This window comes from Protopterus annectens, chromosome 11.part0 (genome assembly GCF_019279795.1).
Source record: "Protopterus annectens isolate FY-2018-M chromosome 11.part0, PAN1.0, whole genome shotgun sequence".
NCBI lineage: Eukaryota > Metazoa > Chordata > Ceratodontiformes > Protopteridae > Protopterus > Protopterus annectens.
Genome location: NC_056745.1, coordinates 1,490,989,310 through 1,491,008,002, shown reverse-complemented (window position 1 = coordinate 1,491,008,002; position 18,693 = coordinate 1,490,989,310). Strand labels below are relative to the sequence as shown.

The window sequence follows — 18,693 nt, the reverse complement described above, 5'->3', positions numbered from 1 at the left end:
GACACTACAGTTCTGCGCACACTTATAAACTACATTTTTGAGTAGTAAATGCAATTTCCTCTTTACACATTTTTCTTAATCATTACATATCCATTGAATAGTCAGATAACAGTGCACTTTACTTTTGTCTGTTAAAGTAGTGTTTGCACATATTTTGTTAATTTGATACATTTCTACTACAATTGTTTTATTTTGTATCCATTTCCTTTCGAGTGTCATAAGCTATCTAGGCACTTTTGTTGATGATTCCTTATTTTTTGACCATCATGTCTCTAGTGTATTTAGGACTAATCTAATTTCCAAAGGCATCTCCTGTAGAGCCATAGAAGCCTTAATTCTTTGTTACCCATATCTCATCTAAGTCAAAGTAAACTTTATTGTCATTTAGAACCCATCAGACCCATTATTGGATATATTCCCTTTTTGGCACATATTTGTCTAAACATATCACTTAAATTGAGAGATACCAAGGTTTTTTTGGAGCCTTCTCTGCCTCGGCCTTTGACAGCTCAGCACTGCTTTTGGCCTTGGATCCAAGCCAGGTTGCATCTCTCGAGGAATTTCTGTTGGGGTCCTTGGACCTGAGGAGATCTTCTTTGAGACCATTGTTGACTTCTGGACTCAAGGCTTTTGAAAATATACTCTCTCATTGGAGAGAAGGGGTGATCCAATACTGTTCAGATTCACCCAGAACTCCAACATTTTCAGGGGCATTGGTTCCTCATTATCTCCTAACTGAAGGACATCCATTACTGCTTTCGACTCTCCCCCGGTTACTCCCCATGTAGAGGCATATAGAAAGCATTAATATTAAAGGAAGCACTTGGATTCCCTGCAGGAATCCCTCATGGAAGATACCAACTTCTGTGAGGAGGAATGGTCTCCTAGGTCTTATCTGGTGGACATCTCTTTGGATAGCTTCATGAATTGATTAGACAGAGCAGAGGGTGGTTCATTGATGCATCTTCCCAGGAGGAGTTGGTGCTTCTTGAGGCCTTTCATGCTATATATACATCCTGGATGGTTCCCCCTGTAGATGACTTGGTTGATTTATTTTCCAAACAGGAATAGAAGGAGCCTGACATGGTGGAAACCCATACCTCATAAGCCGGATAAAGAGTTGGTTTCCCTTACAGAGAGAATACACTGGAAACTGCAGTGCATGATACTGTGGTGGCAGCCACTAAGAGAGAGCTCATCTGTTCATCCCCCAAACAGGAGAATACAGGGCTTTGGACAGATTTGGGAAGTGAGTGTATTCTTCAGCGACCTTTGCAGTCCGTGTACTGAACTACATCACCCATTTATCTAGACAGTAAAGAGATTTGACAAGGGAGTTGTCAAAATCCCTTGCCAGTACCATGACAGTGGAATCACACAAGCCAGTTGAATCACTGCCGGTAACCGTATTTTCTTTCTTTCATTTCCATGTTCTTATTGTCCATTATAGTGGACATTGAGAATACCAGGTACTGGGATTACTGTTCACCACCATGCCTGGATGCATCTGTGTGATTTCACAGAAAACTTCAAGGTACCCACCTTGAATGCCCCATTTTAATGGGTCCTCCTTGTTCGGACTCAGGCTTAAGGATGTTCTGTCCAGGAATGAGCAGTACAGCAAAACTGTCTGCCATCGGAATCCATTTCTTGACTCCGCACAGGTCCTTCTCCCACAACCGGAAGGGTGGGAAACATCTATAGCTTTGTAAGTCCCTATTCTGAGGACTCTTTTGGAGACGGAGCCCTTCAGGACATATGGAGGAATTCTAGTGCACATCGCCTAAGAGGCAGAAGTGGATGGTAAAACTAAAGGTTTCAAGATCCGGTCACTGACGGACCATTTCAGTACTGCTGAAGAATGACATTACTCCTGACTGCGCTGTTCAGGAGGCAGTTGGTGGGGGTACTTATCTGTCCACCCTAATGCCTGGCTGGCTAACACTTTCAATTCATGGGTGCTGAGAGTGATAACCATAGGCTTTTTTACCCCTTTTGCATATCTCGCAAAACTGGAATGCAAGACCCTTCCATTTGTACTACCCAACAGCGAAGGGCAGCAACAGAGAAAATCCCAAAGCTGCAGAGCAAGCAGGTAATCCAGGAGGCCCCATCAGACCAGACTGGATACACAGATAAACTACCCCATCAAACTCATCAGGATTTGCAGGTAGCTTATTCTGTGATGTCTAACTTCTTCCTTAGTTTCCCTAGGCCATCAATTTGTCAATAAATGCATCAAGACAGCTGTGCCCATCAGAAGTAAGTCTAGAACTAACTCAATAAACAAACCACCCTGGTAGAATCCAAACATGAGCAGGTTGTACAACAAAAGAAAAAAAAGACATAGCCAAGATTAAGAAGTGCTACACCCAACCTGGTCAAAACACTTTCAAATAATCTAAGCAAACAACTAGGAAGGTGAAGTAATTCTACTAAAGCCAAACTTGAGGTAAAGATAGCCTCACAAGCATAGGACAACCACAAGGCTTTCCTTAGTTAAGTTGAAAGCCTCAAAGGCAGCACATAGCGTGCAGAACTGATTGAAAATGGAGCCACCTAAATGGATCTGGAAGATGTAGCAAATATGCTGACCAACAAATTCAGCAACAGTTTTACCTCCATCTCTAACTCCTCTGGCTGACCCTCAGGAAATACCATCAGGCAGAACTCCCTCAGTTATCAGTAGGGCACAGGTCATAGATGCTCTCTGTAAGGTCAAAAACTCTGCATCAGTGAGTCTTGATAATATCCCAGGATGCCTTCTAAATAACCTGAAAGATGACCTGTCAGGACCAGTGGAGTCGCACTTTAATCACTGCCCCCAGACCAACTTTGTGCCATGCAAATGGAGAATGGGAGCAGACATCCCTCTGCACAATGGTGGGCCATCAATGGACAGCGATAACTGCTTGTTCATAAGTTTGACTAATCTCATATGCAAAGCCATGGTAAGGTCATAAAAAACCTTAAGTCTCTGGATCCAACCTGGTTTGCTGTTGTCAAGAGCAGATCATGCCTACTGAACCTGATGGACGACTTTTTTGGAGGTCACCAAGGCAATGGGGGTTTATATTAGATAACTGAAAGTTTATCTTGGCAAATGCTCCAATAATAAAAAATCCCGGACTTCAAACTCACTATTGTGGTGGGCTATGCCCCCCACCCCATCCCTGCTAAATATATATATACCAACTTCGAGATCGCAGTACAGTGAGGAAAGGGCAAATATTTCGATCTTCCCTGCACCGTGATCTCACAAAAAGCATATTGAGGTCTGGGATTTTCGATTATTAGAGCATTTGCTAAGATAAACTTTTGTTTATCTAATATAAACCCGCCAATGGATGAGGGTAGCTTTGCGCGTATTACTATCCTCACCTGGCTAAGGTTTTGATACAGTGCCTCACTCAGGCATTGTAAATAAACTCACGGATATAGACATAAACCCCTATGTTAAGTACTGATTAACCATCTGACTCTCTGATAGGACCTAGGAAGTTAGGATAGGGAAGACCACCTCCACAAAGAGGCCAGTCACTAGCAGAGTCCCGCAGGACTCTGTGCTGGGTCCACTGCTTTTTGACATCTATTTTATGGAAGTCAAGGCCAATGTCAAGGTCTTTTGACCAAGTTTGCAGATGACTGCAAACTAGGAGTAGCCATAGTGTAGTCCTAAGACACCAACCTTGTACAGGAAGTACTAACACAGACAAATGACTGTTGACAAAGCTATAGCTTAAAACTCAATGCCAAGAAATGCATGATAGTACCCTTTGAGAAGTCGGACACCCTAGGAAATTACCTTGTAGAAAACGCACCCCTAAGAATTGAACCAGTGGTCAGGGATTCAGGTACGTATGTAGATAGTGTCCCTCAGTAGAAACAGAGGTAAATCCCAAAGATGAAATAAGAAATCCAAACCAACGTGTAGCTAGACAAAACAGTCTTTTAATAACACATAAAAAATCAACAAGCACAAAGCACCTCAGACTGAGCGCTCTCGCCTGCCAACAGTCAGGTATCATCAGCATCATACTGGTGCACTTCAAACTGCACAGAGTCGTGCTGGTGCACTTAAAACTGCACAGAGTCGTGCTGGTGCACTTCAAACTGCACAGAGTCGTGCTGGTGCACTTCAGACTGCATTTAAATAAGGAACCAAGTGCTGACATCATATCCTGCTGGTTTTATATTTAAAAAAGACTTGAGTATTTAGATCCTTAACATAGAAAAAAATTATAAAAATACTGTTCAACTACAAATAAAAATACTTTGAATAAAGTAAAATTAGCTACTATTTTTATGCACAAACATAATGCCCTAAAACCATAATTCTTACTGCTAAGACACTTTGAATAAAAATGCATTTTTCAGCTGATGTTGAAATACATAGCATGTATCATATATCCATTTCAAAAAATATTTGTTGATGTCTTTCAAGTATTTTGCAAACACTTTAAGCTTGATGAAACAAATTTATACACACTTATACACATTGGGCCCTCATTTTTGATACACCAGCCATGGAAATGGACTCATTAATGCCTGGTTTAACCTTGGCATTTAGCCTTAGTTGCCATTTCATTTCCCTCACCTGCAAACACAAGTCCTGGTCACCTCCCCTAGCATCGGTGTATACTCTGTCTATTAGAAAGAAAATAAAGTTTTTGAAATTAGCACAAACAAGACTGTGTATATAAAGCACTAGTTGTTTTTGCATTTCTAATGTCTCTATTGTGCTCCATAATTCTCACATGCACCCTCATAACTGTCTTCCCCACATAAAATGCAGAGCATGAGGTGCATGTAGCCAGGTATACCACTAATTTGGTTTTGCAGTTGCAGTGCCCTGGACACCTCAAGGTCTTATCATAAGAATCTACCAGAACATACGGTCTGTCATTGATGAACCCGCATGTTGAACAGCTTCCACACTTGTGCATCTTGGATACTAACAAACTCCTAGTCATGATAGTGTCCTTTTCTAAAATCGCTTTGATATTCCTGCCCCTGCTATAAACCACTTTGGGCTCAAGACAAAGTCTGTTCTTGAAGTCAGCACCAGTTACACCTTTCCAGGCTCTCCTGATACTTCGTCTTAGATCAGGGGCACCATGATTGTATGGAACCACCATAGCATCAAACTTGTTTGCATCATGCAAGTTGGTATCCAGATTCGTCCTACCAACACAATCATCCCCAGAGTTATCCAAACTAACCTTCAGAATAGGTCTAAATTTAGTGGTCCGATTTCTAATTACCTCCTTCCTGTATCTTCAATAAATGCCGCTGGATCCAATATTAATGAAAATGTTTTGAATGGACCTGCTTTGAGATGTAAAACTGGCACTATTTATAATTTAAGTGATTTCACTTTAACAGTTGAACATACTAGAGTTTTCTTATTTCGGTTTCATCTTCACGTATGTAGATAGAACCGGGCTTTCAACCAACATGTGAAGTAAGAAGAAAATCATTTTGTGTCACTCAGCTTATACCAAGAGCATGTCATTGAGGTCCAATGAAGTTATCGTTCCACTGCATTTGGACCTCATCAGGACCATTGAGTACAACGCTTCATTTGGTATGCATCTGACCTGGTACATGCAACAGCTGGAACATCCAAAGAGGTTCCTCACAAAATGAATACAGGGTGTAAATAGGATGTGCTATGCAGACCACCTCAAAGCCCTGTCTCTATGCTTTGTTTCCTACAGACTATTGAGAGGTGATCTATGCCTGGCTTACAGGGCATACTTGGATCCCACTCTGATGGACCTTTTGCATGTCAATAAAATGAATAGTATCAGAATTACTCAATCTAGAGATGTAAAGTTTTCTTGATATAACTAAGACACATTGGAGGAACAGCTGTGTGTCTCAGAGAATTACCCTTCTCTGGAGCAGGCTTCCCATCCATATGAAGTATCTCTCATCTCTAATCCTATTTGAGAGACGCTTGGACCAGTGAATGGGAAATCAGAAGTACACCTGGATCTAGCACATATGTCTCTAATGACATTAGTAGCTTATAAATCTTCCCTTATCTTACATATATCCGTAACAATAACCTGTCTTGCAGATAAACTTGTGGGATACAGCTAGGATGCATGGCTAGGATTATAAAGGCCCCAGTAGTCTGTTTGCCCAGCATATACCTATTAACCCATAATGGTGAAAAGATTGCCATCTGTAGAGAATCTGTTGCCTGAAGATGTCATTTGTTTGTATTGTTTCTGTCATTGTATAAGTTTGTTATGTTATAAGGTAAGTTATGAAGATTTTACATTGTGAATGTTAAACTATGAAATGGTACAGCAGTGGTGGTCAGCTATACACTGAGCGTGCCAGGTTAAACTATGAAATGGTACAGCATTGGTGGTCAGCTATACACTGACTTTGCCAGGTTAAACTATGAAATGGTACAGCAGTGGTGGTCAGCTATACACCGAGCGTGCCAGGTTAAACTATGAAATGGTACAGCATTGGTGGTCAGCTATACACTGACTTTGCCAGGTTAAACTATGAAATGGTACAGCAGTGGTGGTCAGCTATACACTGAGCATGTCAGGTTAAACTATAAAATGGTACATAAGTAGTAGTCAGCTATACACTGAGTGTGCCAGGTTAAACTATGAAATGATACAGCAGTGGTGGTCAGCTATACACCGGGCGTGCCAGGTTAAACTATGAAATGGTACCAGTAATGGTCAGCTATACACCGAGTGTGCCAGGTTAAACTATGAAGTGGTACAGTAGTGGTGGTCAGCTGTACACTGAGCGTGCCAGGTTAAACTATGAAATGGTACAGCAGTGGTGGTCAGCTATACACTGACTTTGCCAGGTTAAACTATGAAATGCTACAGCAGTGGTGGTCAGCTATACACTGAGCGTGCCAGGTTAAACTATGAAATGGTACAGCAATGGTGGTCAGCTATATACTGAGCGTGCCAGGTTAAACTATGAAATGATACAGCAGTGGTGGTCAGCTATACACCGGGCGTTCCAGGTTAAACTATGAAATGGTACCAGTAATGGTCAGCTATACACCGAGTGTGCCAGGTTAAACTATGAAGTGGTACAGTAGTGGTGGTCAGCTGTACACTGAGCGTGCCAGATTAAACTATGAAATGGTACAGCAGTGGTGGTCAGCTATACACTGAGTGTGCCAGGTTAAACTATGAAATGGTACAGCATTGGTGGTCAGCTATACACTGAGCGTGCCAGGTTAAACTATGAAATGGTACATCAGTGGTAGTCAGCTATACACCGAGCGTGTCATGTTAAACTATGAAATGGTACATCAGTAGTGGTCAGCTATACACCGAGCGTGCAATGTTAAAGTATGAAATGGTATAGCAGTGGTGGTCAGCTATACACCGAGCGTGCCAGGTTAAAGTATGAAATGGTACATTAGTAGTGGTCAGCTATACACCGAGCGTGCCAGGTTAAACTATGAAATGGTACAGCTGTAGTGGTCAGCTATACACTGAGCGTGCCAGGTTAAACTATGAAATGGTGCAGCGGTAGTGGTCAGCTATACACCGAGCGTGCCAGGTTAAACTATGAAATGGTACAGCAGTGGTGGTCAGCTATACACTGAGCATGCCAGGTTAAACTATGAAATGGTGCAGCAGTGGTGGTCAGCTATACACCGAGTGTGCCAGGTTAAACTATGAAATGGTACATCAGTGGTGGTCAGCTATACACTGAGCGTGCAAGGTTAAACTATGAAATGGTACAGCTGTAGTGGTCAGCTATACACTGAGCATGTCAGGTTAAACTATGAAATGGTACAACAGTGGTGGTCAGCTATACACTGAGCATGCCAGGTTAAACTATGAAATGGTACAGCAATGGTGGTCAGCTGTACACTGAGCGTGCCAGGTTAAACTATGAAATGGTACAGCAGTGGTGGTCAGCTATACACTGAGCGTGCCAGGTTAAACTATGAAATGGTACAGCAGTGGTGGTCAGCTATACACAGAGCATGTGAGGTTAAACTATGAAATGGTATATCAGTAGTGGTCAGCTATACACCGAGCGTGCAAGGTTAAACTATGAAATGGTACAACAGTGGTGGTCAGCTATACACCGAGCGTGCCAGGTTAAACTATGAAATAGTACATCAGTATTGGTCAGCTATACACCGAGCGTGCCAGGTTAAACTATGAAATGGTACAGCTGTAGTGGTCAGCTATACACTGAGCTTGCCAGGTTAAACTATGAAATGGTACAGAAGTGGTGGTCAGCTATACATTGAGCATACCAGGTTAAACTATGAAATTGGTACAGCAGTGGTGGTCAGCTATACACCGAGTGTGCCAGGTTAAACTATGAAATGGTACAACAGTGGTGGTCAGCTATACACTGAGCATGCCAGGTTAAACTATGAAATGGTACAGCAATGGTGGTCAGCTGTACACTGAGCGTGCCAGGTTAAACTATGAAATGGTACAGCAGTGGTGGTCAGCTATACACTGAGCATGCCAGGTTAAACTATGAAATGGTACAGAAGTGGTGGTCAGCTATACACTGAGCTTGCCAGGTTAAACTATGAAATGGTACAGAAGTGGTGGTCAGCTTTACACTGAGCATGCCAGGTTAAACTATGAAATGGTGCAGCAGTGGTGGTCAGCTTTACACTAAGCGTGCCAGATTAAACTATGAAATGGTACATCAGTGGTGGTCAGCTATACACTGAGCGTGTCAGGTTAAACTATGAAATGGTACAGCAGTGGTGGTCAGCTATACACTGACTGTGCCAGGCAGAAGTTTGAGAGACTGAGTATTAGTAGGTGAATACTAGGCTAATTGCATTGAGGGGCTATTTTAAGCTTAGCTAATAGTCCAAAGTTAGAATCAAACCCTGTACTTTGTGTATGTGTGAGGTGAAGACTTTATTTTACCAAACCCATCTGCTGCTGTTACATATGATCACAAAATGGCAGGCACACAAGAGTGTGTTTGAGGACCAACATCACTATGCATTGGGATAACCACACTTATTCTGAAGTGCTGCAATCTTAGAGTTAGTATGTAGAAGGTGTAGGGATGTGGGTGGCACAGCCCCCATGATGGGTTGGGGCTTTAAAAGTACTACTGCAAGTGTGCAGTGTTGCTGTTCGAGTGACTGCTCGCGGTTCTGTGATCACACTTTTTAGTGTTGATTGTTACTGTGTTGAAAGTCTGTAATATAACTGTAAACTTCCTGTGTTAGGTATTTCTGTCAGACCAACCAAGGTCAGAGAACAGTGATCTGCAGTGACACAGTCATGCCACTCTTTCCACGGTCAGAGAACAGTGAGCTGCAGTGACAGTCATGCCACTGTTTCCAGCTCATAACGTATGTTTGGTGGCAGTAATCAAAGATAATATGCAAAACAACGCTTCTTGTACTGGTTTAGTAGTCATTTTACAGATGCCAAAAAGTAGTCCAAAGCTTTGTGTTTGGTGTGTAAATATGTAGACATTTGTTGGGTAAACAGGTTTTTGTTTTATTACATGCAGCTGGTTGCTGTGTCCTTAGGCAGTCAGTTCATGATAAAACACGTGTTTTTACTGTACTATGTTTACTCTTGCTGTGTTTGTAATGTACCATGGGTCTTGTAAACGTGACTGTTTAACATACTATAGCTGTATTTCATACTCACTCTTTATTTTTACATTTTATGTGTTTTCTTCAGCCTATTAGATACAACAGCGAATTTCTTTATGTACTTTTTGAAATTATCTTGCCACTGGCTTATGAATATTGTCCTGAGTTGGTCATCATTGATTTGGGATCAAAATGTGATTCAACTGTAGGTTTTCTGCTCATCCACCTATTGCAAGGGCTGGCTGAAGGTCGTACTCTTGTAATTGTTCAGGTAAGAATCTTTGTTCGTATAAGTAAAATCACAGCAACCATTAAATCAGTGTCTGATCCAAATAAACTTGTTTGTTATCAAGCTTTAAATACACTGCCTTTTTAACCACTCTGTTACTAATGGTTGTACTGTTGATATTATCTTACTTTTAAACAAGACCTTTTATGTGGTCTTCAAAGGTTAGGATTTAAACTCCATTCTTTATCCTGAGTCACAATACATATCCTTATTGCATCTCAGTTCCTCACTTCCCACCTTTGCACCAAAGGGGTTATGTCCCCATAATGAGTAGTACCAAAGTCATTACGTCCCCATAATGAGTAGAACCAAAGCGTTATGTCCACATATCGAGTAGAACCAAAGTAGTTATGTCCACATATCGAGTAGTCCCAAAGTGGTTATGTCCACATATCGAGTAGCACCAAAGTGGTTATGTCCACATATCGAGTAGCACCAAAGTGGTTATGTCCACATATCGAGTAGCACCAAAGTGGTTATGACCACATATCGAGTAGCACCAAAGTGGTTATGACCACATATCGAGTAGTCCCAAAGTGGTTATGTCCACATATCGAGTAGCACCAAAGTAGTTATGTCCACATATCGAGTAGCACCAAAGTGGTTATGTCCACATATCGAGTAGCACCAAAGTAGTTATGTCCACATATCGAGTAGTCCCAAAGTGGTTATGTCCACATATCGAGTAGCACCAAAGTAGTTATGTCCACATATCGAGTAGCACCAAAGTGGTTATGTCCACATATCGAGTAGTCCCAAAGTAGTTATGTCCACATATCGAGTAGTCCCAAAGTGGTTATGTCCACATATCGAGTAGTCCCAAAGTGGTTATGTCCACATATCGAGTAGTCCCAAAGTGGTTATGTCCACATATCGAGTAGCACCAAAGTGGTTATGACCACATATCGAGTAGTCCCAAAGTGGTTATGTCCACATATCGAGTAGTCCCAAAGTGGTTATGTCCACATATCGAGTAGCACCAAAGTGGTTATGACCACATATCGAGTGGATCACGATCCACAGACATTTATGATTTTTTCAAAGATATTCAATCAAAAGTCCAACCTTCATGCCATAGAAGGAGGAAGCCCTGAAAATGACCCCCATGACCTCTGTTTGATAAATATCACAAGTGAAAGGGGATGGGATCAAGCTTCCAACACCGACTCACCTACCCTGGGGAGGGAGGCAGTCCAGCTTGCTGCCTGGTTGACACCTAGAGGAAGTTAGGTGTGTGGCTGAAGCTGTATTAGCCATAGTGGCTGTACGTGCCACAGCAGTGGGCCATATTGGTAGGAGGTTGGCATGTGTGGTTGCAGGTGTACTCTGTCTGTGAGCAATGATAGAGCTGGTCACAACTGCTTACATTGAGGAAACTGAGTAGGGAAGGGAGTCCACTCAGTCAGGAAACTGTCCTGCTCCCTAACAAGGGACTCTTCTCTCTGGGCTCATGACATCATGACTTTAGCCTCCTGGGTAAGGATGCCGAAGAGATTCTGGACTTAGTTTGTGTTCTACCTTCTGGACCTAATGACTTCTGTGATTTTCATAATACCAATGGCAGATTGGCATGCAAAGGATACTGGTGTTGTGATGGACCCTGAGGTGCGAGTATCTTTACAGCCTCCATCTAGTCCTGAACCTTCTTGTTTTTGAAGTGCTTCTTTCTCCTCTGTGCCTATTGACTATCAGGCACCATGACCACTTTCATCCATTTGCTCCCCTTTATATGAGGCAAGAGCACAGCTGAGGGATGGTCATCATCCATGCAACATTACAATTTTTTTTCTTTTGTTCTGTTTCATATGCCCTCAAGGTTCTAAGTGGTGAGAGTGCATTGAGATGATGCAGGGACTTGTTCCCTAGTTCATGTGGCCACACATTTGAAAGGGACTGTAGGTGAACTGTGTATCAGGGAACACACGCCTTCAATCCTCCCTCCAGTAAGAAGCAACAGAGTAAACAATAAAGGAAGTTGACCGGACTCCGTGTGAATAAAACACAATTAATTTAGTAACATAAAACATTGTTAAATTTAGTTTTGGAATTCTGAAAAGGGTTCAAGTTCATCCAAGGGGAGGTGACTGGCAAAGACATTTATTAAAGAGAGAACTAATCTGGCAGTTGCAATTAAATGCAACATGTCCTCCTGCGTTAAATGACCAGGTATCTCTTAAACCTATACTGTGTGAAAAGGCAGACCTTTTGAAATAGTTTTGTATGTTTTTTATGCCCCCGTTTATTGAACACAAATTATTTTTTGGAAAACTGTTTTTTATAAAAATGTATGGAATGAGCTGTAATTTTTGTCTGGTAGACCTTTAGAAACATTTAATAACTTAATTAATAGTATTCTACTATTGGTTAATTCATTTTACAAATTTAATATAAAAGGTGGTCATTGGGAATACTGTATATTTATATTGTGGACTGGTACCATGGACGAAATAGTATTATTTTTAGAATATCTCAACACTTGCAGCCCATACTTAAAATTTACCCACAAATGTGACAAAAGAGGTATATCATATCTCGATAGATATATCTATACTACGAGTAAAGGTTTTAGGTCAAAGATATATAGAAAAGATACCTTTAGTAACACATACTTGGAATTTTCCAGTAATCATCCATGGAAGCAAAAGAAAAGTATAATTAAGGGGCAATGTATCAGAGCAGCCCGGATGACATCGGACTATTCGGAGATGGTTAAAGAAATTGACCATATAGCAAAAATGTTTAGAGAAAGGGGGTACCCCAATGAGCTTATTAGTGATGTTACAGGGTATGTTAAAAGAGAATGGGGGGTAAAGCACAAACCCTTATTGGGTGTGGCTATGGAGATGAATGAAGAGACTATTAATAGTAATCAAAACAATAAGAAATATAACAGGGCCTGTATATTGGAGTTCAACCCTTATGTAAATGAGGTCAAAAATAGTATACATAAAAAGTGGAATATTTTGCGGTGTGATGAGGGAGTGCATAATAAACTGGGAACTGAACCCCTTTTTGTACAGAAAACTGGAAAGAATTTAAAAAGAAAACTCCAAAATAGTGACAGAAATAACGATTCAAATTCTGTAGGTACCAGCAAACGTGGACACTGTAGTCAGTGTTGTGCCATATATGAGGAGCACACCCGCACTATAGATATCAACAAAACAACAGTAAGGTTCAAAAAGGGCAACTGTCAGACCCAGTCTGTGATTTATCTAGCCATCTGTACAAAATGTCCATGTTTCTACCTAGGAAAAACTGAGAGGAGGTTAAGAAACCGCATATATGACCATCTTTATTGTATAAGAAAGCAGGATACTAACAACCCCCCTATATAGGCATATTAGGGATAGTGAGACTTGTAACACTTTCAAGTTTGCAATTGTAGAGTATGTAAAGATTAATCCTAGAGGAGGCGACATGAAAGGTATATTGAGGGAAAGAGAAGTGAAGTGGCAAATATTATTAAATGCAGCCACTTACCTCGGATTAAATGATTGTATTCCCACCAAGCCCCTGTTAAGGGCCTAGAATGGGTAAGACAAAAGTAACATTAATAGTCGGGTCGGTGTTGTTCCACGTCGATTATACTCATCGAGCCACACGTTTCCCACAGTTTTGTGTGTTCATTGCGAGACACAACTAATAGTTGTATTTTTAACATTTTTAAATTTTAATTTTTATTTTACTATGTAATTTTATTATTGAATATTATGAAATTTATATCACGCGTAAACAGTTATATAACTGTTTAGTTATTTTATATGTATTTTCATGATTTTAAATGGTTGTGTTATGAGAATCCATGTCAGGATGAGTCATAGTATCCATGAAATTAATATTCATGAGAACAAATTGGTGTATCACAGGATTGGATAATTTGAATTAATTAGTACTATTTAAAGGCTGTTAGTTTGAGAAATGGCGTTCTGAAGAAGTCTATGGAGGATAGATGAAAGCGCTTAACCTGATGTACTAATAAACAACAGTTTTGGTATTTTCTGTCTCTTTCCTTGGAACCGGACACTCATTTTTCACCAGTTATTTCGCATTTATTGACTGGCAATACATTTTATCTGATGAAGTCTCCATGAGAGATGAAAGCACTTATTTAATGCTGTTTTATGTTATTAAATTAATTGTGTTTTATTCACACTGAGTCCTGTCAACTTTGTTTATTGTTTTATCAGTTTGGTCATTTTTTTGGCCATTTTTATTTGTTTTTTGTGTATTTCAAGAGGCAGCAGAGTCTCCACTTTGTTGTTCTTCTTTCCTTTCTAGCCAGTTGCCCCAGTACTTGGGTTGTCATTGAACCCCAGGTTATCTGGGTTGTAGTCAAGGTTGCATATATCTGTGCCACACAGCAGATCGGTGACCAACGCTTTCTGTTGAAGGTTTCTTACTAGGCCATGGGGTGGTTGGCATTCCCTAAAAATCTGATGTCCTGTAGTGAACACTTTACTGGTCCTGATGACAGCCACTTCACTTGCAGGCTAGAGGAGTTCTTCTAGTCCTGAAGGTGATGGAGGTGCATTTGCTGATGAGTTCTCTTCTTATCGATTCAGACAGTATCATTTGATATGTAAACAAGCTGGCAGAAGCAATGTCATATCTCCCACAAAGGGAGGTAAAGGTCACTGGGGGGGGGGTCATCACTCTCTCACTAGTTCACATACTCGGGGAGGTCAGCAGTCTGTTAGATGGCATGTGCGTCAGTTCCTTAATCCTCTCTTGGAGTTTGTTATTCAGTCCCTGTGCTGTGTTGGGGTTTTTTGGAACTGAACCACTGATGAGAATGTAGTCCTCCTTATTTGCTCATTTCTGCAAGGCGTGGTGAGGTAGCAGTGGATATTTTCTTTATTCTATGATATAGGATAAAATGCCTTCAGCCCAGTTATTGTACATTGGTAAATAAAATACATTTCTTCAGAAATCTACCTTGTTTTGTTCTGTTTCCCCTTCTAGGCCCCTAGACACATATTCATTGTTACAAATGAAATTCAAATCCCCACCTAAAAGTAATATTCCTTGCTTAAAACTAATTATTTCTCCCAAATATTTTTAAGCTTCATAATAGCAGTTTTAGGTGGTATATAAATAAATGCCAGCATAATCCTTATCCCTTGCCAGGATCCCCTTTGCTACCACAAATCTGCCATTATTATCTTTTTCCATTTCCTTGTCTGTCACTACCAGAGCTCATCTAGCAATTAATGTAAATACTCCTATTTTTCTTTTTGCCTGATATTCCGCAGAAGATCCATCCTGAAATACTTTATCAAATTGTTATGCTCAGTTTGCGTCAAATGTGTCTGTATTAGCACTGCTATTTGCATTCTGCATTTCTTAATATAATTATAATTTCCTTTTTGTCTATACCTGTGAGACCATTTACATTCCAAGATAATATGGAAAGAGTTGCCATTATGTTTAGAACTCATTATTCCCACCGGTTATATATGGCAGCTTTTTAAAATGCGGAGTAACAGCTTTTGTGATGCATGCACCCATTAATATTTGACAGGTTAATCCTTTATACAGTTTTTTCTTATCAGCATTGGAACCTGTGTCACATTTTACAAGACTTTGTGTTTTAATAAAAACCTTAAAAAAAACACCCCCCAGAACACCCCCATAACCTGCTAACTTAATACAAACACAGACATAGCTATGTACATTAGTTTAACCCTCCTAATAGAAACATTTGTGTCAAATAAACAGCTGCTAAAACAGGCCCTAATTAAACTGAAATTGAGGTTATCCATGCTAAGATGCAGGTTATTGCCTGTGTTTCTTCTTACACTAATTGGTGTCTCTTCTTTTTTAATCTTTATACCCCCACGTGAAAACAGCTTGCATGCTTTCAGAAACCATTATCTTTTAGCCTTGAAGAAACCAGCATTTTGCATTTTATTGTTGTATTATAAGCTTATCTCCATGGAAATATAATAGAAAAAAGAACAATGTAGTCCCCTGCTATAGCGTGAAAGACAAGCTGAAATATTTATTGATAAAGAAAAACTTTTCATTTTGTTCATTGTTCTCATGTTTACTTGTTTACACTTAAAATTTGTTGTTAGATTAAGCCATGGGTCTTAATCCAGACATTCATATATGTAAACAATAAGAGGAAAACATATCAGATGTACATATATTATGATCTGTTTACTTTTACACCCCACCCCCCACCTCAACAATCCAAGGTTGCAGCCTATTAAATTTAACATGCTTTTGTCTAGCTTTTCTTCTGTTTTTTTCACTGTATTGCCAACATTTCTTAATACCAAAAAAGAAAGAGAGAGGGGAAGAAGAACAAAAGTAGAATCGGCATCCTTTATCACATACAAGAACAACTAAAATTACTTTACTATTAAATATGTGATCTATATTGTGAAGAGTTTCATAGAAGTGCTGTTAAAACAGAAATTGTTTTACTGACACTTACTTTTTCCCTTTCTCTTCCCCTCCCCTGAGTGCCCTTTCAAACATTGATGACAAATGTCTTTCGGTTCGCCACAAATTTAACAAAGCCAACAAAAGTCCACTCTTTCCACTTATTGTTATAAAGCCACACGTCACAAGCGCTGTTGATTTGCAATCTCACATTTTTTCGCTAATTTCCATGTTGCTGGAAGCCGTGTTCTGTCTTCCTGTTCATCTCCATCTCCCAACTCCAGATTCCTTTTCATTTCTGAGGTACTCTTAATTCATAGATTTATAGGTTCATAGGTAGGTACTAGGCTATTGGCCCTAGGGCATAATTAACCCTAGCCAAAATGTTTCGGGTTGCGCTTCTCATGTGATTTAGTTACCTGCGCCTCTGTCGAGCAGGGCGACAGAAGTGATTCCCGGGGTGAATTTCCTGTTCCCCATCCACTCATCAAGATTCCTCTTGAAGAGCGCTAATGAGGAGCTCTGCCTCACATATATGGGGACCTTATTCCAGAGCAGGGAGAGTCTCTGGGACACGAATCTGTGCCTCCAACAAGACCTGTTTATTGTTGAGGTCAGGTTAAGGTCTCTAGAGTGTGTAGCTCGGGTAGATTGGGTTTTCCTTAGGTAGAGCATTTCCAACAATTCGGGGTTTGACATAGCCTTGTATATCAGGCACAGATCACCTCTGAGTAGGCGGTATGCAACCGAGTACAGTTGGAGTTTTTTTAGCCTGGTGGCGTAGGGCATCTGTTTTAGGCCCATTATCCTCTTGGTGAGGTATTTTTGAGGCCTCTCCAGTTGTTGCAGGTGTCTAGTAAGGTACATCCCGAATGGGGCATTGTACTCAATAATGGGTGTAATGAGTGATGAGTAGAGGGGGACAATAACTTCCTTTTTTCTAGATGCAAACCCCTTTTTGATAAGCTGGGCCATGTAGAAGGATTTTCTAACCACTTTAGCGATGTGGTTATCGAAGGAGAGGTTACTATCCACCTTGGGTCCTTAGGTCTCTTATCACACTGTCTGTGTTAAGTGAGCTGCCACCTATGTGGTAATTTGTAGGTACTTGTTTTTTCCCGAAAGGGATGACAATGTACTTTGGCATTTAGCTTGAGGCCATGATTTTGGCACCATGTATCTGTTTCAGTGATACCCTTCTGAAGGATATCTACATCAGTAGGAGTCTCAATTATGATACCCAGTTTGCAGTCGTCTGCGAACTTTGTTAGCCATAGTCCCTCTGTGTTTGCTTGTACCTCAAAGAAGTAAATACCAAACAGGAGAGGTCTCAAGACTGATCCCTGGGGTACTCCACTTATCACAGGAGTCGGACCTAGCGTTTCCTATTTTCACTGTATGGGTTCTGTCCGTGACCCAGTTAGCAACCCATCTTGTAATGTAGGGGTTTATATTTAGGTTAGTGAGTTTGTCTATAATTCCCGAGTGGGGAATGGTATCAGTGGCTTTTGCAAGGTCAAGGTATGCCGTGTGGACCACCTTTCCCTCATCGATTGCTTTGGTGACCATCTCGAAAAAGTCAACCAGGTTTAGAAGACATCACCTGCCCTTTACGAAACCAAACTGGGTAGGGTCTAGGGTTTGTACGTTCCCAGTGTTGTTGTTTATGAGTTCCATAATGATGTGCTCCATTGCCTTAAAGATGAGGCTCATCAGGCAGATGGGAGATAGTTCCCAGGGTCGGTGGTGGCTCCTCCCTTGTGAAGCAGGACAACCATTGTCATGCGCCACTCAGTGGGCACATAGCCTGAGGTGAGGCTGTGGTTGAGCATGGTATTTAGGTGAGGGATTAGTTTGTTTTGGAGTTCATGTAGCACACAGCCTAGTTTGCTGTCTGGTCCCGTGGATGCTGTGTTTTTTGCTTTAGAAAGTGCCATTTTCACCTGGGTGTCTGTGATTACTGGGGCAGCGCAATCTTCTGGTATAGATATGGGCCCTTTAGGGGGTGAGGGTGGGGTAAAGTTTGCACTGAACCTATCTGCCAATATATTAGCAATATCAGTTGGTTCTGTGAATTTTGAACTGTTGTGCTGTGCCTCAGAGCAGATCTGAGAGTTGCCATTTATGTTCTTGACATAGCTAAAAAATGCTTTGTGGTTGTCTTTGGTGTCCGTTGCGATTTTTCTTTCAAAGCTCGCCTTTGAGGATTTTATAAGGGATCTTAGCTTTTTGCTAAGGTTGGTCAGGGAGCTCCTCCATTCCTGGGTTTTTACTCTTTTTTGTAATAATTTCTTCCTTCTATTATTGAACTTGTTTATGGCCGGGGTCCTCCAGACTGGTTTCCTTTTTTTGGAGGAATGTGTCTTGGTTTTGTTCGGGATAGCACGGTCCATGCACTCATGTAAGTGCT

General features: G+C 40.8%; 1 protein-coding gene across 2 annotated transcripts in view; it reads left to right on the top strand.

Moving 5' to 3' along the window:
- HDAC10 (histone deacetylase 10) overlaps positions 1 to 18,693 on the top strand; it is a 680,378-nt gene that overhangs the window by 570,513 nt on the left and 91,172 nt on the right. For both annotated transcript variants that reach the window (XM_044088799.1, XM_044088800.1), the window contains one exon: positions 9,690 to 9,872. In XM_044088799.1, the coding sequence (XP_043944734.1) occupies positions 9,690 to 9,872 (183 nt within the window). The remainder of the gene's footprint in view (positions 1 to 9,689; positions 9,873 to 18,693) is intronic.